Source organism: Madurella fahalii, assembly GCF_045866475.1.
Source record: "Madurella fahalii IFM 68171 DNA, scaffold_2, whole genome shotgun sequence".
NCBI lineage: Eukaryota > Fungi > Ascomycota > Sordariomycetes > Sordariales > Madurella > Madurella fahalii.
In genome coordinates this window covers 7,586,693-7,606,175 of record NW_027263972.1, presented here as the reverse complement: position 1 = coordinate 7,606,175, position 19,483 = coordinate 7,586,693, and the positions used below count along the sequence as shown (strand labels likewise).

Here is a 19,483-nt window from a genome sequence, read left to right as displayed (position 1 = left end):
ATCATCAGCTAGGAGATGGGCTACCTCGTAAGCACTGGTCGTATCCCCGATTCATCAATGATTTCAGTTGCAACCCAGCTAATTCCTATCGTGTCGGCTTTTTGTGCAATGAAAACAAAGACTGCCCCGCGCTGGGGGTCGGTCCTGCGTAACGTGATCATAACGACATCTAGTACGGCCCGACAAACACTATCGTAACCCTAAACGCCATGGTATCATCCCCAGAAAGAAAGGTCATAAGTCGTAAGTCGTAATATCCCATAACCAGTTCAATACCCCTTCCCAGTGACCGCTCCAACCGCGAGCGTCTCGATCCGTCCAGCATACAGCCTCATCATATGGCTGACCGGATCTCCCCAAACGACCTCCCGTAGCTGCTCATCCGTCGCGATCTGCGCCACGACGCCCTCATGCAGCCGCTCCTCGACCGTTGTCTTCCTTCTCCGGAGCCGTGCCTTCGGATCACCCGACCGCAGCACCACGATGCGGCCCGCGCAGCTCAGAGTGCTCGGGGGGACCTTCCATACCGGGCCCGAGCTCCTCGTTTTGGAGCTGCTGCTTGAGATCGTCGATGACCTGCTCGATGTTTTGCTGGGAGCCTTGTCCCCTTTCCGTCCCTTCTTGCCGCTCCCGTCCGAGGATTCCGCCTTCACCGACCCAGGCCTTGGCGCCGGCGCGACGAACAACTCTAGCAAGCTCTTCACGTATGCCTTGTCGGCCCTCGGCACCGGGTCGCCCTCGTTAACAAAGCTCAGGAACAAGCTCTTCCTAAGCTGCGGACGGCGAACGTAATCGTCGGGCTTCGCGAGGGGGATCAAGCTCACGGGCGGTGTGCCGAACGTAATGCAGTGAATCCGCTTGAAGCAGCCTGCCACAGTGTTCAGCTCGCTTTCGGCCGACTTGGAGGTGGACAGCATGTGGCTGTAGAGGAGGGAAGCGACCGCACCGCCCGCGCTGTGCCCAGTGATGAGCAGCGAGTAAGAGGCGCGCCCGGGGTCTTCCTCTAGCAGCTGGCGGAGGCGGCGGGCCACAGGGGTGACCATTTTGCGAGCGACCGAGAGGAAGCCAGCGTGGCAAAGGTTTCCCGTGTCGTCCTAGTCCAGTTAGTATCTTATCTGTCGTTCATCCCGGAACGAAACGTGAGGGCAGAACATACCAAGAAACCTGCCGGAGACGTGGGTTCCATGTTGAGGTTGACGGCCCAGTCCATGAATGTGGCCGTCCCGCGAATGGCAAAGACAATTGTGTTCATGTAGTCCATCGGCACTGACTTGATGACCATGGCTTTGGTACCCATCCGCCAGTCCGCGTCGACGTGGGCATCGCGCTCGGCTCCCTTCGGTCGTTCGTATACGTGTTCGGAGTACTGCGCTGCGAGGCAAAGCAGTGGGTATGTGGGAATATATCTGATACACATTGTTAGTACGCCGAAATCGAACGGAAGGTGCCAGGATTCCGAGCCATACAATTTTAGCGGCGGCAAGTTCATGGGTAGCCTGGAGTTTGCGTAGAGCTCTACTCTAGAGAATACGCTCCCAGATACAACTGTTGCCGCTGCAGTCGTTTGCCCCTTGGGGTGGCCCTTGCCATGGCTCTTCCGACTCGGCTTGGGGATATTCCTCTCCCTCACTGGCGCTTCTGACGGGGAGGGATGCGGTGGCGGGTACGACGGCGACTGTGTTGGTTGCCAAGCTAGAATGTCGCGCTCCTTTCCATTGCAGTGACCTCGGTCAATCATGGTCAGGACATCGTCGAGGCGGTTGGATATCTCATCCATCAAGAGAGCTCCCTGATTGACCAGTTGACCACCACCACAGCCTTGCCATAACGTGAGGGTATCGTCTATCAGCTGCGGGATGCAGGTCCCTTGAGACATCTCCTTGGCCAAGTCCACTGCGGACCCCAACTTTAGCTTTCCTAGAGACGAGCTGGATGTGCGAGATGGCTCGGGAATGTGAGAGGGCGTTGACCCTCCGAGATAGTAGTGGTGCTGATTTACGACGATGGGTGTGAATGTCCTCGCAGGCTGCGGTATGCCATTCCATCCCGACGGTGGAGGGAGGAGGCCGGCGGGTTGGAAGGATATCGAGTCATGGTAAGAATTCGTCGGTGGCGGCGGCGGCGGCGGCGGCGGTAGCAGCAGTCGATGTTGAGGAGATGCTCGCTTGTGCTCTTTGGGAGCAGGTTTTGGTGACTCCTTCTTCACCTTCTTAGTCTTGGTGAACCACCACATGCCGAAGCTGGGTTCGGTACAGCATCAATTTTGCACAAGTATCGCTCGGGAGTTTCCAGCGCTGCAAAACACATCCAAATGCAGGGTGGCGGCAGCGACGCAAGCCAAACCCCCCGGCGAGTGCGAGAACTGGGCGGCGAAAATGGACTGTCGGGAGTTGATGGAGATCCCCTCACCCGATCGATGATGTAGGTTGGTTTACAATACAACCAAGGTCGAAACAGGGCAGTAGGCAGTGATGTCCCAGAAGGCTGGGAAGGTCGGGTCTAAAAGAGCAACGTCTCTTGACGGCACGAGGTCGGCCGTTGCATGGCAATTAAGTCCCGGCCCTGTCGTTCAACCCGAGGCAAACAGAGAGTCACCACGGTCATCGACGGGAGTGCCTTGCCGTTTCCTGCAGCCGAGGGGGGTCCCTGATACCCCGGTCAGAGCACGGCTGTGCGATCCCATTCGCCGGCGTGAAACTGCTAAGCCTCGAATCACAACCCGCAGTGGCGGTTCGACTGGCTCAGCATTGGCTGCGACTGGAGAACCAGAGGGTCGAGTCCCGCACACGCAAACCCGTCGAATGACAGGAAAACATCGTGCCATTGCACGCCCGTTGCCGCCGAGCCAAGGATCAAAGTGGGGGATCCGTCGGCACCTGACAGCAAGGTCTGGGGAATGCGGCCAAGACCGTTCCTGATGTGGGGTTTCCACGAAGCTGCCCCCTTCGACAACGGGCTTCAGCATCTGGCAGAAACAACTGCTGCAGATGCGGGTCTGCGGGTTGCCGTCCAGTAACGGCCCGCGGGGGACCCAGACCCGACAACCAGGCCCGGAATTGGTCAGAGTTCCGACACCTCTCAGGCTCCGAGTCCGCGAATTTGCGATAACGGACAGCCTCAAACTGTGATGACCCGCTGAGCTTGCATGTGCTCGCCCAGTCATCTCGAGACCTCCCACCGCCTTGCGTCGACAACTAATCATGATGGAACCCAAATATGCATTATGTTATAGTGCTGCCTCGAGCGAGCCCGGGGGGGCAGACGACAGCCATTCCTCGGTGCATCGCCCAGCCCCGATTTCTGTCAAACGACTGGCGATGGTGCTTCTGTTAGGTTCCCTGTCGGATGCATGGGCTCTCAACTGCGGGATGAGTTGAATACGACACGAAGGAGCACGAGGTGAAGCCGGCGATGTGGGCTTTTCCCATAGGCCGGCCGGCGAAGGCACGATTTGTCGCAGGTGAGGAGAGCGGGAACGGACGAGTTCCTTAAGGCGCCAGCCGTGGACCCTGAATTTGAGCGACAAGTTCCCCGAGTGAAAGCCGAGACCGTGACTGCAACAGAATCCGAGCCACCTCAGCAGTTACACGTCGAGTGTCCCATGTCCTGGTGGTCTGATGGACGGCCATGACAGCTACAGCATCGACAAAGGAGACCGGCGAGCTTCGCTGGGGATTGGGCATGGCAGACGCGGCGGAGGAAGAGGGAGGAGGAGACGGAGGAGGACGATGAGGTGTTTTCTGCGCCTGAGAAAAGAAGGTCTCCAGCGCAGTGGATTTTGGGCTGGGCTGCAGGTCATGGCACCCCTGCCAGCGTCCGTGCACTTACGCAGCTGCCGGCCGACGGAGCAAGGAGGGGGAACCTGGACTGGACCGGACGGGGCCGGACCCTTCAGCGCTGCCGCCCAAACGGCTTAACAATTTCGCGACATCTGGAACGGGACATTTCATGCAATCGACGGGGAGCCCCCAGGAGAGTTAACGCGCCGTCCGTACTGCCTCATCTCGTTCCCGAGATGCATCCAACTACGCCATGGATTTTGTGAGTAGCCGCAATGCCTCCAGTCCGCGTGCAATTGGTCTCCCGCACATGCTAACAACCTGCGGTTCTGCAGTGGTCGCGCCTCCTAGCACACACGCCGCTGTCGTCGGCAAGCTCCCGCAAGGACTTTGCAAAGGATCCTGCCCGCCGTCTCCACCGGTTCGAGAAGGAATACAGCCAGCTCCTGGTGAGCAGCCCGTCGTCTGCCACATTGCCTCGTCCACTTGCTGACCGCGGCCCAGCACACATGGCGCAACTCCTCCAACCTTGCCCACGACGAGGAAGCGGCCGAACGCATCGAGATCCGCCTCCAGGAGTTGACGAACCTCTTGAGCGACGAGTCCCGCCGCCCACTGCCCCATCCCTGCATTGCCTTCTCCGCCGCCAAGCAGGTGTATATTCCCGTGGCCAAGATCGCCACGAGCTCCTTCAATGAGTGGATTATCAAGGAGGCTGTCCTCTTCTTTGCGACCCTGATCGAGGGCGAAGAGGAAGCCTTTGTCGAGAATGAAAACTTTTCTGCCAGCCTCACCAATCTGCTGGTGCGCATAACCGGCGCCAATAGCATCCGCCTCGGCGCCGACACCGAAGCTCGTGTTGTCGAGCTGGCCTTCAACATCACCACCAAGATCCGCCTCAACCCCGAGATCTTGACTGCCTGGTTCAAATCCCAGCAACATGACCCGCTAGATGCGAAACAGCTGGATGACCGCGAGAGGTTTGCAGGGAGAACGCAGAAGCAAGACTTCCCGCTGTTCTACTTGCTCATTGACTACATCCACCATGAGGGCAAGATTGGTGATTTTGCTAGGACTGGCCTGCTATACATCATCGAAGCAGCGTCAAGCTCAGTCCTTCTTGAGCAGTGGATTGTAGAGAGCGATCTGTCGACGCTGATGGCTACTGGCTTGGGTGCTCTGTATAGTCAACTGAGCCGCAAGCTAGTGATCGACCACCCTTCGAACGAGCTTCCACCGATCCTTGCGTTTTCCGACTATCAGCATCCTAAGTCCAACTACGAAGTTGTCAGCTCTTGTTCCTCTGAGTTCCAGTCGCATCTAGACACATTTCTCTCCCATCTTCTCTTTTGGCAGGACGTCTTGAACCACTGCAGGTCTGTCGAGGTCAAATCTACTCTGTTGGAACACTTCCAAGTCATTTTCCTCCAACAATTACTGTAGGTACCTTCCGATCGCCTCTGAAACACCTCTCGCTCATTGTGATGCAGATACCCCTCTTTGCTCGAGTCGTCCGATATCGATGGCGGCTCCTCGGTTGCCGTGTTGACATATCTGCGACGGATCTTGGAATCGGTGGATCATCCTGATATGGTCAACCTGATCCTGCATTACCTCCTCGCCTTACCAGACATTGTGGGCTCCGTCAGCTCTAACGCGGGAGATGTCGTGAGTGCCGCCCGCAAGCGGAAGTCGTTGGACCTCGCAACCATGATGGCCTCGAAAGGCGAGGCTGCCGCAGATCCATTGCTCTTCAACCTGGTCGATCTCATTCTTGCATGCCTCAGGTCTCAGAACAATCAGACAGTATATGTCACTCTCCAGCTAGTGTCGGTGATTCTTAAGAGGCACCATCGATACGCAGTCATCACCCTGCTGTACACCGAAGGTGTGCTTGCGGAATCACACCATCGAACAGCAGGTGCTCACCAGCAAGAAGTCGAGTATCTCATGTCCCTGGCGGGAACTATCGGCGGCCAGGACAACTTTGATGAGATCTACGACAACATATTGAAGGACACGCAGGTACGGCTGGAGAATCACCCCTGCTCCATCAAGTTGGTCACACCAAAGACATCGACCAACAATCGCGAGCTGCCCGCCATCCCTGATAGCCTTCCTGGAGCGCCCAGAGACGTCCGGCCTCACACCCTCCACCCTAGCGACCCTCTACTCAACATTGTGCTTGACCGCCTCGAGACCTTTTTCATCAATCCGGTCGACACGAACCTCTCGCTAACAGAAGCCATTTTCGACCTTGCTGCCTGTGGGTTTATGCACCTGGAGGGTTGGTTTCTACGCAATCCACAAAATTATGTCTACGAAGAGGATAACGACGGTCCCCCATTGCCCGAGCCGCCATTGGATCCGGACTCCCAGGAATACATCGAATACAAGCAGATGCAGTCCATGCAAGAGTCCCGCCGGCGGCCCAGGTGGATTCAGTCAGGCCTTCCTCGTCTGCTCAACATCCTACAGGCTCTCTCCGACCAAGTAGAAGGTTACAGGGAGAGTATCCCTCGCTTTGACGACTTGCTCCAGCAACGTCGCGAGGCCTTTCAAATAGCAGACTACCCACAACCACCTCCCGACGCTTCACGGTCGCGGAGTCCTATGCCTGGTACTCCCTCTCTGGATCGGACGGTCTTCGACGATGGGTATAACACGCCCCGGGAGAGGCCATCAGGACTGGAAGGTTTCGCCCAGCGCATTCTCTCCGAGCTCGGCACGCCCTCCCGGTCAGGAAGTCCACGCGGCCGTAAAGAAACAGCAAGGCGGGGCGTGCCTGACCGGTCTACGTCCACCCCCTACACACCTAGTGATACTCCTTTGCGCGGCGGATCTGGACAACTAGCCCGGTCATTCTCGCCTAGCAGTAAACCAGGCGTACCACAACCTCCGTGGGAAAACGCCAGCAGCGCCAGCAACAGCAGGGGAGATGTGTTTGCCAGTCAGGTCAAGGCATTCCAGGCTGTTGACCAGAGTATCCTTGCGCGGAAGGTGGGCATTCCGCAGGTCAAATCTAAGGTTTCTGAGACGCAGGTCGAGCCGATCGTGTTGAGCTTTGATAGGCAGAGGACGGCGACCGGCGAGACCGCAGGGGACGCTGAGGAGGAGGAGGCCAAGGCGGAAGAGGGAGGTGGTGAGGATGCGCTGCTGGCTCCGTCGGAGGACGGGCAGGACGAGACCGACGCCGAAACGCCGACTGAGGAGAAGATGGCCTCGGTGTCGCATGTGCTGACGAATGCGATTGTCCTGCAGAGCTTCTTGTTCGAGCTCGCGAGTGTGGTGCAGGTGAGGGCGGGGTTGTTTGATGAGGTGAGGTTTACATAACCTGCAAAAATAGCAAGAGAGGGAGGGATAAGTACGCGAGGGGTTTGGTGTACACACTGGTACACAAGATCATTTTTGGGTGGTAGGGGACATGGAAAGAGGGATATGCATTGCACGGCGTCAGTGGTGAGCTGGCATTCTTGACTCAGCATTGGCTGCATATCGAGATAGACATCCTGATCGGACGAAGCTAGTAACAACTTAGGCCTTTAATTACTGGTTCACTCTGGTCTCCCTCTCAATCTGTAACCACGCCGCCGAGCCTGGTTTCACTATCATCTATAGCCTCCTAGACTATGGAAACGACAGGGCACAGTATCGGCGCCTGCTTAAAGTCATGAGATATTTGGGGGCTCCTGAGACTTCGACGACGGACCTGTCTAGGGCCATAAGCCCTTTGCAACAGTTGTTCCTCGAGTTTGTCTCATATAGGTGAACTGGGGATTGAGTCTTGGTCCAGACAGGTGTCAACTCACATGACGCCTTACTCAAATAGACGAGGATAACGCTCTCTCAGGACAAGCTACCACTGCACAATTGACGTATGAGCGTACCTCCCGGATCCGGGAACTGGGATCGAACCCGGTTTCACAAACTTCGATAATGGTTCGAAGCACCGGTAAACTCGGATCCACGATCATGACGCGCATGGTCCGACAAGGGACGGATAAAAAGGGATAAAAATATTTGACGCCGGCTTCATGGGATCAAATGCATGATGGCGCATTGACTCTCCACGCTCCAATGGCTAATACCAGCGGGTTGTGGTGTGTCTCAGGGGTCGTCCCCCCCCCCGGCTCTGAAACACCAAAGATCGCCAGCACCAGCTGTGATGGTCTCAATGCCACGAGTGTCAGAGACCGGAAATGGGCGTGCGGCACCAATAGCCAGTGTGCGCATGGTCCAAGAGAAAATGGAGGCAGCCTCTAACCGGGGCTTGACGCAGCATTGATGGATCATCACGGAGGTTTAGGCTGGTGATGGTTGCACAAAACATACAAATACACAGCTATTCTCTCCATCATGGAGTGAGCCAACAAACCATTGGAGAGCTAGTCTTGGCGACGATCTCCCCATTTAACAGACTAAGGTAAACAAACCTCTGGCAGGGCTTTGTTGAGGGAAACAAAACAACAGACGCCCAAGATGGCAAGACTCACACGCACCTTCTTGATGATATCCGGTCTGCTGGTCAGCGCCGGCAGGCCTTCAGTGGCTCAGGGGCAAGCCCAAGGTTTACACTCCCTCATGGTGGCCGCCGGGAAGCTCTACTTTGGCACCGCCACGGAGACGAACAACTTCAACGACGCAGCCTACCAGGCCATCTCGACCAACGCGAACGAGTTTGGCATGCTCACCCCCGAGAACTCTCAGAAATGGGAAGTAACTCAACCCCAACAAGGCGAATTTATCTTCACCAACCCGGACGCCATCGCCGAGAAGGCGGAGGCAAGCGGCCAACTCCTCCGCTGCCACACCCTGACCTGGCACTCCCAATTACCCTCATTCGGTGAGGCCCGTTGCACCTCCCCCTCCCCCTCTCCCTTCCCCACCGCCGAAAGAACCACGTCTCTGACCCTTCCATAAGTCCGAACCACCGCCTGGACGCCAGAGACCCTCACGGCGGTGATCCAGACGCACATCACCAACGTCATGACGCACTTCGCGGGGCGGTGCTACGCGTGGGACGTGGTGAACGAGGCGCTCAATGAGGACGGGACGCTGCGCGAGTCGGTGTTCCTGACGACGCTGGGGGACGCGTACATCGCGCTGTCCTTCTCGGCCGCAGCGGCGGCCGACCCGGCGGCCAAGCTGTACTACAACGACTTCAACCTGGAGACGTCGGCGGCCAAGGCGGAGGGGGCGGTGCGGCTCGTCCGGCTGGTCCAGGCCGCGGGCGCGCCGATCCACGGCGTCGGCTTCCAGGCCCACCTCACCGTCGGCCAGACGCCGCCGCGCGCCGACCTGGCCGCGCTGCTGGCCCGGTTCGCCGCGCTCGGCGTCGAGGTCGCCCTCACCGAGCTCGACATCGCCCACGCCGCGCTGCCCGCCGCCGACGCCGACCGCCAGCAGCAGGCCGTCGACTACGTGGCCGCCGTCGGCGCCTGCTTGGACGTGCCGGCCTGCGTCGGCGTTACCGTCTGGCAGTTTACCGACAAGTTCAGCTGGGTGCCGAGTACCTTCCCCGGCAAGGGGGATGCCTGCTTGTTTACGGCGGACTACGTCAAGAAGCCGGCCTACGATGCCGTCTTTAGGTTGTTAGAGGAGGCAGCGGGGGCGGGTACGGGTGGCGGGAATGGAACTGGGAATGGGAGCGGGAACGGGAGCGGAAATGGGAGTGGAAATGGGGCCGGAAATGGGGCCGGGGGTGGAAATGACAATGGAAGCGAGGATGGAGCTTGTCCGGCAGTTGGCGCGAGCGTGACTTCGGCGGTCGTCAAGGCGGCTGCCCAAAGTGGGACGGGTGGCGGCGCGGTGGCGTCAACAATGGAGAGTGGTGGGGATAGGACCGTACATGCGGTTACAGCTGTTGGGTTAGGCGGGCTGGTCTGGTCTATTGTGTTCTTCGTGCTCTAAGGTCCTCACGCGGGGGGGAGTTACGGGAGCATGTTGCGGCGTTGTTAGGATTTTGGAAAGGAATATCCTATGCGATGAGAAGACGTAAACCTGAGCTACGGTCGGAGACGGAGTGGCTACGAGACGACGTGTTAAGCACGTTCTGAGCCCGATATCGGGATCCCATAATACTGTTATTCCCTGGCCATCTCATTCTACAGGCAAGGCCTTAGCGGCCTCATACTATCCCAGCAATGACTCGACCGTTCCCAATCACCAGGCTGTAATCCTTGTTTCGGTCATTACAACTGCCACAAAAAAAGAAACCCTGGTCGAGACTTGCTGTATGATTCAGCTCCCAGACACGCACGGCGTCCGGCGGGAGTTCAACGCCAACGTTTTGGATTAGTATCCTTCGACGCGGCTTTTGAATTACTGGATTGGCATGTCAGCACTGTAATTACTCGGGGAAAACACCGGGAACCCGTACTGTCCGCTAATCACCATATGCCGCTGCAGATTATCTCGCCGGTTGTACGAATTCAGACATATTGGACACGTGTGTCTTTGACCCCGGTATTGATTCCGGTATTGGCTCTTGAATTGACGTGGATGGCGAATTATCTGGTGACGACTGAGCAAGGAGCTGTCAACTACCGAACACATATTGGCGGTAATCGTGTCACCAGCATAGAAGGAAGCTTACGTAAATTCCTTTAGAGAATCGAAAATCTGATGCGATTCAAGTTAGCACAAAGCAAGAGAAGAGGCGTCTATTGGGCGAAGGCGAGAGTCCGCACCCTTACTGGTTCGCAGAGGGCGCAGGTATAGGCACGATTGAGCCTCCTTGCCGTGGCACCCGCCGACGTGGACGCGAGGGGCACAGAGGGCGCAGGTGGCGTGAGTCCGGATCCCGACCTAAAGTCAATAGCCAGAAGCCCAAGATCAGATAGCGTGATCAAGGCACAAGATGAAAGTAAGTTCAGATTGCCCCAGACGAATGGTGGCAACTGAGTGGCTTGAAGGCCACTCCACATCTCGTTCCTTCGTACCACATCATCCGAAATCCGATCAACCGCGATCGCCTTCCTGCTCCGGACGCGAGATGCAGAGCTGTCTTTCTTAAACCCCGGGCGCTTCGAAACGCGGCGCCGCTTGCTCGTAAAGACAACGCGGGCGAAGTCCGCAAAGTCGTCCTCATCAGATTGGTCCGAATAGGTGGCATCTATTCGTCGCTTCCGATTTTCAAAATGCCCTAGGATTTTCTCGCTTTTACCCCGTCTGCCGCAAAGGCTTTGGCCGTGAGTAGGGATTTTCTGCACCTGCGAGGACGCGCTCGCGCTATCCTCAATCTCAGTCATCCGACGAAACTGAAAATGGCATTTGTGGCTGTTATGTTTTTAATAATCAATTCTTGTCCGTTGTACAGATTGGTTCGGCTTACTCACCAATTCACTGATGTGCCGCAATCTCCCGGCGAGACAGCAAAGCAGCGAGGACAAGATGTTGTCTCTTGGGTGTTGCCCTCCACCTCCTTTTCGGCACAGAATATGCTCATCACAACTCGCTGACGAGGCCGAAATGCCTGGGCCCAATCTGTCGCATCGCTGATTTGGCGTCCGTTCGACTCGTCATGGAGCGCATATCTCTTCCGGGCAACCCGTCTCTCTCCACTTCGGCCCCTAAATTGCTGTTCCAACACGGACTGTAAGGCATCCCACGTCGTAATCGTCCGTAAGTGCACCGGGTATGTCCTCCCTACAGCGTCTTCCAGGATAAAGTGCTCGTCTGCAAACGGCCGCTCAATTTGGAAGACGAGACCCCGCAGAACTTGGAGTTCTTTGCGCAGGTCCAGCCCGATAGCAAGGATGCGATCCGTCGTCTTCTTCAGGTCCAAGCCGATCTTTATGACGAACCCGATACGTCCAGAAAGGGTTTCCTTGATTCTGCTGGCGCATTGCTGCAATCCCTGGGTTTGTCCCCTTACCAACGCGCGTGTCTGCGTCATAATGCTGTCTAGACGACCGTGGGTCTCGCTGTGACCGTGCTGATTCACGTGCCTACAAATCCGCCTATTAGCATGGGAATTGACGTGCTCGTTGTCCCGACATACAGAGAAGCGGCCTGAAGCAATATCTGTAATGAGCTCGAGTAGCCCATCATCTCCATACGAAGCTTATCAACGTCCCGCTCCTCGATCTTCCATTGCACCTTTCTCGCCGCGTCTCGAAACCTATTCCCGGAACCAGATTGTGATAGGCTCGGGTGGAATTTCTTGATTTTGGCGTTAAAAGCGCCCAACGTCTCGCTGATCTGCTCTGCTGTGCGGACGGCAAGAGAATGGAGACTATCCAGCCCGCTTGTCCGCGATTGGTGTTGGAAGACGCGATCAATCTCCGTTATGGTTCTAGCAATGATGTGGAGATGTTCGATTAGATCTCGGTAATGCTTTGCCGATCCACGGGCATCATCAAGGGCCGCAGCGATGCCTTTGACCAGTCCGCAGATGGCGATGATATCGCCCACGGCACCGAAAGACAGCGACAACTCCATTGAGGGTGGTGAGACATGGGGTTTTGGCAATTCGAGTTCGTATATTATGGGCAAAGACTGCAAATCGCGGATTTGGAAATTGGAAAAGTCCAGCCAAGGGTGGTCGGTCGTTGTGGAATGGACGCGGGGGCACTTGAGGCGCAGGTCTCACGGGGCTCGGATAGTGAATATCATAATGTCATACGTTAACGAGGTGTTATGAAAGGTGTTCCGATTGAGTGCAGCGGCTATCACTTCGATAGGCCTGCAGTGCCCTGACCAATACGCAGGCTTTATCATTGTGACAAGGCAGAAGTCCGAGGTACAGTGTCTGAGGTGATGCAGGTTGTCTAATTTTAGTACCTTCATGCATGGGTATGTCTCAAGGACAATGTGTTTTCTGAGAGCAGTCGAAGAGCCTCCCTTCCCCTTCTTCCTATTCTCCAATCCGACCCATCATTCAGATCCAGGCAAAACGCCCTGCGGATAGTGGAACAGATCCTCAGGATCAACGGCCTTCTTGATAGCTTGCAACTTGGGCAGGTGGCTTCCCCAGTAGTTGACTTGTGCGGCTTCCTGATCCAACCTCGAATCCGGGTAGTTGATGTACATCCCCCAATCGCTCCTAGCCATGCCGTTCGTGATGTTGCGAGAAAAGTTCTCCATGTAGCTGTGTCCGTCGGCAGGGTAGACGCCCCTGTCAACGCGGTCGTACAGCAAATACATGAGAAGGTAATCGCGGTGGGCGTAGGCGGTCGAATCGGCAGCATGGCGCGATACAGCAGAATTGTTGCCGCCATGCAAGTCGATATGCACATACCAGTCTCGCTTGTTCGCCTTGGCGTGCTTGAACCAGTAGCTGACAAAAGTCTCAAGTTGCGTCTCGTTGAGTGCTTTGGTGTAGAGACTCGTGGAATAGAATGTCTCGTGCTGTTGGGGCTGTCAGCTGCTACCCTCCCGGTTCAGGACGGCGTGTTTAGCTTACTTCATCGTACGGGTGCCCTTGGTCCAGGTCCATACCGCCTCCAAAATGTTTGAGCTGAGCAAGCCAGTCGCCTGTCTCCATCATGGCCATTGTTGCATTCGTTTTCTCAATCAGCGGCGCTAGGGCGACCTTCAAACCTTCCTTGTCGCCGTAGTACAGTCCTTCGAGGTTGACAAATCGGCTAGCGATAAACAGGCGCATGTTCAGCTCTGCCGGCATGGTCTGGGCAAATTCCTGAACTGCCCGCATGCCGACGAGTGCTCTGGCCTCTGTAGACCATCGCACCGGCGCGATGAAGTAAGTCACTTGTTCCGGGACCTCAAAGGTGTCGAAGCGGAATTCGGTCACAATACCCATTGACCCGCCCGCACCACGCATCGCCCAGAAGAGGTCGGCATTCTCGGTTGCCGAGCAGTTCACGATGGTTGAATTGGCCAGGACAACCGTGGCGCCAACCACCCAGTCCAATGCGAGGCCCTTGGTGTGGGAGCTTATTCCGTATCCACCATGGAGTACATGTCCGCCGACACCCACGCTGCAGAACGGGTTAGCCCGGTTGTGTCAAGCATTTGGTTCGTCAGCGGGCAGTAACTCACCCTGGGCACGTTCCATGGCTGATACCTCTCTTGCCCTGGTTATAGAGCTCCCATGCGATGTGGCCCAGACGAGAGCCGCCTTCGACCGTTGCGATGCCTGTATTGTTATCCAAGACGACCTTGTTCATCCTGTCCATCTGGATGATCAAGTGGCCGTCCTCTCCGCCCAGACCGAAGGACGCGTAGCTGTGCCCGCCACATTTTGCATTTGCTTTTATGCCGAGCTCTCTCGCACAGGCAACGGCATCTTGAACATGCTTGGCCGTCTTGGGTACGGCAATGGCAACGGGGGTGTAGTTGAGCCGCAGGTTGAACGGCGCGGCGTCAAGCTTCCAGTCACCAGATTCAAGATCATCAATAGGCACATCTGATTTGATCAGGCAGTCGCTGAGAGCGCCAGCCTTGTCGAACGGGGACGCCAGGGAAGGACCCGCCAAGCCCAGCAGGGCGATAAAGGAGGTGAACGACAACATGAGACAGATTAGGGCGTAACGTGACACAGACGGGCTGTATGACAAGCGGCTTTCTAATTAGTCAAGAGGCTGGGGGAGGCCCCTGGGGATCTCCGCGGCTCGCCTCTGGTCTGGGTTCGGATCGTGGGGAAGGATATCTGGGGAAATGCAGTCCGAGATATAGTCATGTGCGGGATGGGCCGGGGTTTAGAGGCGTGGGCACTTCTTCTGGCCCTTGTTAAGAGAGGCAGTAAAGACAGTAAAGACTGACAATGGAAATGGCGCCATTTTTTATCTCAGATCATACGGCGGTCTTCCCACACTTAAATCTCTCACCCTCATCATTCTACAGGCCAGAATAGCGGGCGGACCAGGATCGGGTCACGCAGCGTTTTGCCGGCCATCGCTTAATTGCCATTAGTACGACTCGGAGATACCTATCAGCTTTGGAAGGCGGCTGAAGCCGGAATCGTCTTCCTGCGGCGTTCTAGGGGGAGGCTGAAGCGCGCTTAGCGGACAGCGGAAGATTAATCTCGACACGCGGCGTGATTTGATGGCGCTATTACGGAGGATCGTCAGAGGCGCATCTTGCCGGGTTCCACGAGGGATCTCGGCTGGCCTTCCATGAGCCGCTAACTGCGTGGATTGTGCGTTGGCGGCATCTCGGGTGAAGTAAATGAGGCAATGCAATATGATCTTCGCCTCATCCACGCTTGTGCGGCACGAGACTGCGGTCTAGCGGGTGTGTGACCGGCGTAACGGTACCGTTCTAGAATGTCAAGGGGGCTATCGAACAGCTGAGGGTTAAGCCTCGTTTGGGAGGTGGTGGAATAATTCGTACATGTACCCTGTGGTGGTTGCCATGGAGTGCTTGGCAACCCTTGCGCCGGGATCGAAATAAGTCGTCCGATGTATAAGAATGTTCGGTCAATGTTCGCCGCTCCATGATCGAACGTCATAATCGGGTGCATGGGACGAGTAGTTTATCTCCCGATGCATCGTAATTAAAGACCGTGATGCGCGATATTGCACGGGTGGAATTACCCGGCACTCGGCCGGTCAGCAACTTCAAAAGCGAGAGGGCGAAAGCGCCGCTTTCCTGGCAAGCCAGAAGCTGGAAAAGCGTTGAGATCTTGGTAAGACTGACAATAGTACCTACTAAGTAGTCTGTGATCTTTCGTGAAATGTTCCATTGGCTGCACACGATAATAAGGAGCGCAATCCGCACCATATTCTAAAGCAGGAACAGCGCCTACCTCGTCTCAGTTATGTACATCCTGGCCGGCCGACCAATGAGTTTGGAGGGTTGTTTCCATGGAACATCGGAAAGTTTTTTGAATTGAGCGGCTCTTCCCTCTGCCCAGGTATTGTATAGTACCTTACCTACTTCACTTGAGATACAGGTCGTGGGGGGCTCCAATGCACAGAAATGTCAGAAAAAACGCAGCCCAGATGGTAAAATCAGGCTGCCGCTTAAACTAGAGTCAGCATTTATCCAGCGCTCCAGAGCGCCGACATATCCTGTGAGATAAGCTACGGGCCAATCCACCGGATCTGCTCTCCGGGTGCATTTCCGTTTCTGGTTGTCGGAGGCTTCACCCTGCGAACCTCAGCCCATGACCATCCCATACCCTCGCTAGTGATCGCCTTGCACCTTAACTGCTCCCGGGGTGCGGTACGATACCCGCCCGTCTTGTAGGAGTACAAAGATCCAGCACTCTCCGAGCTACCTAATATCAGGAAAGCAAACAGAAGAGCCCCTGAATGCCAAGCTAGGCCCCTTTTCACTTGCCCGGTACCCGGGCCGAGGTCGACACTAGCTCGGGGAAAAGACGTCTCTTCAGACAAAACATCAACGGAGACTAAATTCAATACGAATTGTTCACAGATGAACGTAAACCCAGCCCAGGATCTCTGACATAGTTGAGCTCTGCCTTTCTACTCTCAATCAATCCAGCCAAAGCCCGCCCGATTAGCTCAGCTGGTTAGAGCGTCGTACTAATACCGGTTCCACCAGTGTTTGGTAATGCGAAGGTCAACAGTTCAATCCTGTTATTGGGCATGTGCGTTTCCTTTTGCGTGTGGTCTCGGAGAGGATACTGCGTTGAATTTTTGCTGAAGAGCCCGCCCTAGTCTCATTGAGCGGAACAACAAGGAGTCCGAGCACAGGTTAGGGTCAGCATCTTTATCACTAGGTAGTTCTAGTTTAAAGCGCCCTGTTACCTGCTTAGCCCATAACTCCGCAAACAGGACTTACTCAGTGGCAGCAACGCGTTTAGCTCGAGTTTACATGGTTGGAGTTGCCTTCCAGCTCTCATCTCACAATTTAAGTATAACCAGGATTGAACTTGCCAAAATAAATCTTCAAATCGCAGTCCTGTCGCGGCCCTTAACAGTTGTTCTGGTTAGCACCCATCCACCAGCAAAGGTAAACAACAGACATCAACATTCGCAAAGGCAACTTAATCCAAAAATGAGATTGCTAGTCATTCTATCACTTGGGACCCACCAGCTCCCACGTCTGCATTAATACCTGTTTGCTTTTCTTTTCCCCCCTAAAGTTCCAGATCTGATACGTCCCAATGACGTACCTTATCAAGATCTCCATCCCTTCCCCACCAACTCCTCTCAATGTATGCATGCCGCCTTCACTCTCGTCCATATACATCCCCTCTACCGTCAGCCCGACACCTCTTTTCCTCTAAGGTTGTCTTATTCCGTGTGACATAGGACTTGCCTTGTTTCTCAGCAGCGAACAATTGAAAGAGGCGCAAGGTTGTGATTCCGTGACATCCACGACCACTGTCCCCTAGAGTCCTTTGCCAGTTTTAATGATGCGACATGATCACGGCACGTAAGCAGTAGACGGGAGGAAAAGATGAGTGGGCCAGTGAGTTCAGGCGGGGTATTGGTACTTGATTTGATGGAAGCAGGACCAGAGTACACATTGAGTAGCCGTGGGACTCGGCAGTCCTGCAATTGGACTATCCTGTCTTTGTCTTGGTCTTGACATTCCGTGTGAATCCGCTTTCGCAGCTAAACCAATGTCGGTTGGTCGAGATGTAGAAGCACAATCCCCATGACTTCTGGTAGGAGTGGGAGACTCCATATGTATTCACAACTTAACCACATGTCCCATGTAGTCACTTTGGCGGAGTGGTTAACGCGCTGCCCTGCTAATGCATAGTTAGTGTGAGGCAGTTCCTTCGGGAGCGTAGGTTCGAATCCTACAGGTGACGTTTTGTTTTGCCCCTCAGTTAAACTTAACCACCCTCCCTTTCCCCAATGACCAAATATCATGTTCAATCCAAATAAGTCTACCCCGAATAAAACTGATTCAAGCTATACACGTCCCCTGCTACTACAAGCTATTATAAGAGCTAGTCATCCACAAGTCGCCGGCTGCCATGATATCAACCGCAAAGCAGAAAAGGCAAACTACCATCAACGATGGATTTTACACTAAACCACTGAGGCTGATAGGAATTACTGTTGCAGTGTGAATCGTTCCCCTGCTGTGTGTTTGTGCCATTGATAAATTGCTATGCGTTGAGGGGTGTTCCGCTCCAGCTCCGTTTGGGATTGGACTAGGACGGAGCATATGCAGGACCGGAGAGATCTCCTATTTAGCCTCCTCTTCCGATTTCTTAGCAGCCTCTTCGCTTGCCACCCTGTGCCAATTCTTGGGATACCCTCTTTCGACCCTCCACTGCTCGGACTCCGACTCTACTGCGTGCATTAGATTCTCTCGCCAACTTCCTACCATGTCTACCCTCCAGACCATATCTCCCCCAAACGCCCAGGAGATGACACTTTCGGCCCTTGCGCCGTCAGGAGAGTCCAGAACGCCAACGGCCACATCCAAGAACCCGGGCCGGTCGTTAACAGCATAAAACACGGAGGCAGAGCACCGGCTGCAGAAGTAGCGCTGAACATCAGGAGAGCTCGCATAGATCGCAAGCGTACCAAACCTCGGGTCCCGCTGCCTGCCGTCTTTGGCCTCGACCGCCGCTTGCAACTCAACCGTATCCAGCGGAAACCCTCCGCTCTCTCCTCCCGCAAACGAAAGATGCTGGACCATCGTGAAAGTCCAGTTAAACACTTCCGACCCGCCCCAAACCCGGCACGAGGTGCAACCGTCGAAGCCACCAATCAGTTTGTGCGTGACGGGATCCACGATCCAAGACAGTTTCTCTCCCTTCTTCTGGCGCTCCGCAAAGTCCCTCTGCGCCTGCCCGGCGCGGAGCACCAAGTCGACGCCGCGGCAGTGGCAGCGGATGGGGACATTGCCCTTGTCGCCCTCGGCCGCTTTGAGATCCACCTCGTAAGCCGGCAGCTCGCCGACGGGGGGCCACTGCACGCCGGCGGGGACCTCCTCGCTCTTATTGCGGCCGCCCAACCACAGCTTGACCGGCTCCCCGGCGTCGCCGTTCATGCGCCGCAACCAAGGCGCCGCCCCGCCGTCCAGCGTGTCCCCCACGTAGACGTGGTCCTCGTACGTCACCAGCCGCTCCGGCAGGCCCTGCTCGTCCCCGTTCACCGCGAAGTCCAACACCCCCGTAAAAACCCCGTACCGCCGCGGCAACTCCCCCACACTCCCCTCGCCCTCCCCCTCCGCCTCCTCGAAAAACATCCCCGTCCCGCACCGCCCGCAAAAGAGCACGTTCACCCTCGGCGAATGAGCATACCGCCGGAGCTCGCTGCGTGCAATGTCGGCGGCGATCGGGCCGGGCCAGGGAATGTCGCACGACCTCAGGGCCCCAGTGACGTGTCTGCAGGAGGTGCAGTGGCAGGACGAGGCTTTCAGGGGGAGACTAGAGCGGGGGATGGTTGTGGAGAAGGAGTGGGCGCGGCAGAGGCATTGGGCTTGGAGGGTTACGGTGTTTGCGCCGCCATCGGCAGCGGTAGTGGTGGTGGTGGTGGGGCCGGACATGATTCTCTCGGGCCGGGGTTGGTTTGTGTTACGTCCGGGAGCGGGAGGGCAGTGCGGGCCTGTTGATCCTGGCTGACCTGCTGTGCCGTATATCTGCACCTCAGATTGAGTTTAGGTTGCGGTGCGTCGGAAGGAAGGGCTTATACAACCGGGTGAGAGCCGCAATCGATGAGCTTACTGCAACGGCGGATTTGGGCCGCTTAAGTATTCCAACTCGTTGACTGTCGGTGTCATCCGGGGTAATATACGCCCGTCTTCTAACAGAATGTGGCAGGTCCTTCCAGGCAGCAGTCCCCGCTGGCCGCGGGGTCTGGGTT

At 56.0% G+C, this 19,483-nt stretch overlaps 6 protein-coding genes and 2 non-coding genes across 8 annotated transcripts; 4 read left to right on the top strand and 4 right to left on the bottom strand.

The window, feature by feature from the left end:
* Window positions 1–269: 269 nt before the first annotated feature.
* MFIFM68171_05010 (Fungal lipase-like domain-containing protein) lies at window positions 270–2,233 on the bottom strand (the record flags this gene model as incomplete). Its single annotated transcript, XM_071060430.1, has 3 exons — window positions 270–1,094; window positions 1,157–1,406; window positions 1,467–2,233. 3 exons carry the CDS (start codon window positions 2,231–2,233, stop codon window positions 270–272), a joined length of 1,842 nt encoding a protein of 613 aa, XP_070916531.1.
* A 1,799-nt stretch (window positions 2,234–4,032) lies between these two features.
* MFIFM68171_05009 (uncharacterized protein) lies at window positions 4,033–7,112 on the top strand (the record flags this gene model as incomplete). The annotated part of the gene is made up of 4 exons (XM_071060429.1): window positions 4,033–4,041; window positions 4,115–4,228; window positions 4,284–5,218; window positions 5,270–7,112. The coding sequence occupies 4 exons, from the start codon at window positions 4,033–4,035 to the stop codon at window positions 7,110–7,112; spliced, it is 2,901 nt and encodes a 966-aa protein (XP_070916530.1).
* Window positions 7,113–8,258: 1,146 nt separating this feature from the next.
* XYL5 (Endo-1,4-beta-xylanase 5) lies at window positions 8,259–9,689 on the top strand (the record flags this gene model as incomplete). Its single annotated transcript, XM_071060428.1, has 2 exons — window positions 8,259–8,622; window positions 8,701–9,689. The coding sequence occupies 2 exons, from the start codon at window positions 8,259–8,261 to the stop codon at window positions 9,687–9,689; spliced, it is 1,353 nt and encodes a 450-aa protein (XP_070916529.1).
* Window positions 9,690–10,441: 752 nt separating this feature from the next.
* On the bottom strand, window positions 10,442–12,221 carry MFIFM68171_05007 (uncharacterized protein; the record flags this gene model as incomplete). Its single annotated transcript, XM_071060427.1, has 3 exons — window positions 10,442–11,057; window positions 11,117–11,728; window positions 11,782–12,221. 3 exons carry the CDS (start codon window positions 12,219–12,221, stop codon window positions 10,442–10,444), a joined length of 1,668 nt encoding a protein of 555 aa, XP_070916528.1.
* A 435-nt stretch (window positions 12,222–12,656) lies between these two features.
* On the bottom strand, window positions 12,657–14,254 carry MFIFM68171_05006 (uncharacterized protein; the record flags this gene model as incomplete). Its single annotated transcript, XM_071060426.1, has 3 exons — window positions 12,657–13,130; window positions 13,186–13,720; window positions 13,782–14,254. The coding sequence occupies 3 exons, from the start codon at window positions 14,252–14,254 to the stop codon at window positions 12,657–12,659; spliced, it is 1,482 nt and encodes a 493-aa protein (XP_070916527.1).
* Window positions 14,255–16,199: 1,945 nt separating this feature from the next.
* On the top strand, window positions 16,200–16,295 carry MFIFM68171_t56. Its single transcript has 2 exons — window positions 16,200–16,237; window positions 16,260–16,295. It is a non-coding gene; the product is annotated as a tRNA-Ile (tRNA).
* Window positions 16,296–17,375: 1,080 nt separating this feature from the next.
* MFIFM68171_t57 lies at window positions 17,376–17,472 on the top strand. The gene is given in 2 exon segments: window positions 17,376–17,412; window positions 17,429–17,472. It is a non-coding gene; the product is annotated as a tRNA-Ser (tRNA).
* A 383-nt stretch (window positions 17,473–17,855) lies between these two features.
* Window positions 17,856–19,166, bottom strand: MFIFM68171_05005 (uncharacterized protein; the record flags this gene model as incomplete). The annotated part of the gene is made up of 1 exon (XM_071060425.1): window positions 17,856–19,166. One exon carries the CDS (start codon window positions 19,164–19,166, stop codon window positions 17,856–17,858), a length of 1,311 nt encoding a protein of 436 aa, XP_070916526.1.
* Window positions 19,167–19,483: the final 317 nt, after the last annotated feature.